The sequence below is a fragment of the Hippoglossus stenolepis genome, chromosome 12, assembly GCF_022539355.2.
Source record: "Hippoglossus stenolepis isolate QCI-W04-F060 chromosome 12, HSTE1.2, whole genome shotgun sequence".
NCBI classification, from domain to species: Eukaryota; Metazoa; Chordata; class Actinopteri; order Pleuronectiformes; family Pleuronectidae; genus Hippoglossus; species Hippoglossus stenolepis.
Window position 1 is genome coordinate 24,877,586 of NC_061494.1, and position 2,500 is coordinate 24,880,085.

General features: G+C 47.4%; 1 protein-coding gene and 1 long non-coding RNA gene across 2 annotated transcripts in view; one reads left to right on the forward strand and one right to left on the reverse strand.

The window, feature by feature from the left end:
• Positions 1–581, reverse strand: part of LOC118118830 — a 1,152-nt gene extending 571 nt beyond the window's left edge. Inside the window, exons 1-2 of the long non-coding RNA XR_004698008.2 lie at positions 442–581; positions 1–270 (exon numbers count right to left, since the gene is read on the reverse strand). The exon at positions 1–270 is cut by the window's left edge and continues 571 nt beyond it. This is a non-coding gene — a long non-coding RNA (uncharacterized LOC118118830). The remainder of the gene's footprint in view (positions 271–441) is intronic.
• The window catches only part of prph2b (peripherin 2b (retinal degeneration, slow)), a 7,110-nt gene continuing 4,748 nt past the window's right edge, over positions 139–2,500 (forward strand). Inside the window, exons 1-2 of the mRNA XM_035172242.2 lie at positions 139–719; positions 2,185–2,431. Of these exons, the coding sequence (XP_035028133.1) occupies positions 139–719; positions 2,185–2,431 (828 nt within the window). The remainder of the gene's footprint in view (positions 720–2,184; positions 2,432–2,500) is intronic.

The following is a 2,500-nucleotide window of genomic DNA, read 5'->3' on the forward strand; positions in this document are numbered from 1 at the left end:
GTCCTGTGTTCTTTCTGGAACGGATTAAAACTCTGAGACTTTGACGGATTCTGTCTCGAACTCTTTCTTGTTGATCGGTGACTTGTTGTTGTTGACTTGTGCTCTTACGTCGTTGGGTTGTTGCGTGGAGACGTAAAGATGCCGTTCATGCCGGTGAAGTTCAACCTGCAGAAGCGGGTGAAGCTTGCTCAGGGGCTGTGGATGCTCTACTGGCTCTCGGTCATCGTGGGAATTCTCATCTTCAGCCTCGGAATCTTCTTCAAGATTGAGCTGCGGAAGAGAAGCGAGATGATGGACAACAATGAGAGTCATGTGGTTCCAAACCTGCTCATCCTGGTCGGGGTGTTGGCGTGTGCCATCAACGCCTTCGGGGGGAAAGTGTGTCATGATTCTCTGGACCCCATCAAGTTCACCCGGTGGAAGCCGATGCTGAAGCCGTACCTGCTGCTGTGCTGCGGGTTCAACGTGCTGCTGCTGCTGACGGCGCTGCTCTGCTTCCTCATGCAGTTCGCGGTTTACCTGACGCTCGCCGAGGGGCTGAAGAACGGAATCAAGTTCTACAAGGACACGGACACACCGGGACGCTGCTTCATGAAGAGGACACTGGACATGACGCAGGTCGAGTTCCGATGCTGTGGCAACAACAACTTCAGGGACTGGTTCGAGGTTCAGTGGATCAGCAACCGATACCTGGACATGAGTAATGATGAGATCAAAGAGTGAGTACACCTGGAACACGACAGCCAATCAGAGCGCAGACAGACCACCATCGATCACTGACATGGTTTCCTGTTTTATAAACAATGATTTACAGTTTGGGTTATTGATCAATAATTATTGGTTCAGTAAACTGAGGGTCATGGCGAGCACAAACCTGGATCTTCAGTAAGCTTCCTAACGACCTCTGGGATCATGTGACCACCTGAGTCAGGTGTTCAGTGACTCGTTAAACAAGGTCGTTGGAGGATAAATGAGGAATTAACGAGGTAAAAGTTATCGTTAAGTCTTTAATCAGTCAGGAGCTGATTTACATGCTGGGACCATGACAAGGTTAAACCAAACCAGGCTTTGATTCTGTCAACCGGGTAACAACTGAAACTCAGAGATAAAGCACATTCGGTTACAAACATATAAACTGACATTAACATTTTAAAGAGCAGAAACATGTGATGCGGCTGCGGGACTGAAGCGTGTTTGCGTGATTCCGTGTTTGTGTTAATGCGTTTAAGAGATACTCCCTCTCTTTCTCTGAGATGATTATTTCTCATCATCCAATTATAATCACTCACTCTCAGGCCCCGCCCATCACAATGTGATGTCACAAAACCAAATGACCTTTCACAATCAACAAATTCATTAGTAACCTTTGGATTAATTCAACTTTTATTTTAAAAAACCCCTGAAGATTGTGTTTGTTGGTCTGAAACATTCCAGTGTTTCTCAGATACTCAGTTCTGTCGTGATGGTTTGTGATTGGTCAACAGATTGTTTCACGTCTATCAGTCCATTATTGATCCTGATGATTTCAGTTGGGCATCGTGCCGCAGGTGACTCGTGACCTCTCAGGTCCAACAGTAACCCAGCCTGGCCGAGTGTCTGACCTTTGACCTCTGCAGAGTCAAGGAAACAATCAGGACTCGTTCACACCTGGTTGGGTTCAGAGCTTCAGACTCTTCAGTTCAGTCTGAACATCAGGTGTGAAAGGTTCCTCAGAGCAGAGGAGGAGTTCTGGGTCTGGATCAAACTGAACCTGGTTCTGTTCCAGAGTCAAAACACTTGTTGGATAGTTTGGACTTTTGGACCAATCACAGGAAGTAGAGACAGAATTAAACAGTAGAAGAAGAAGAAAAAGAAGAAGCTGCAGTCTTCACCTCCGGCGATATAATGTTTGAACCACGAGGACGTTCAGTTGGTGCATTTGAACTAGTGTGGAGTACTGTAGTTCTGTAGTACTGTAGAGTACTGTAGTACTGTGGAGTACTGGGGAGTACTGCGCCTGAAGGTCCCGATGCTGCTAGTGATACATCATGATGTTACCATGGCAACCAGATGAAGCTTCATTTATTTCCTCCATTCAAACATGACAACACGCCCAAATCAGACGCCGTCTACAAACCAATCAGAGTCAAGTATAGGTAAACACGGCCTGTGTATTACATTTAAATTCTTGTCTCTGTCCTTCAGTCGTGTCTTCAGTAACGTGGAGGGAAAGTTCCTGATGGACAGCGTCCCGTTCAGCTGCTGTAACCCCGGATCACCTCGACCCTGCATTCAGCATCACCTGACCAACAACTCCGCCCACTACGACTACGACCACCGCACTGAGGAGCTCAACATCTGGGTCCGAGGCTGTCGGGAGGCGCTCTTCTCGTATTACAGCGGCATGATGAACAGCATGGGGGCGCTGGTCATCATCACTATCATCCTGGAGGTGAGCCTCAGCCAATCAGCACCCTGAATGTTCAGACTCACACCAATGATTAGCTTAGCATAGCATAAA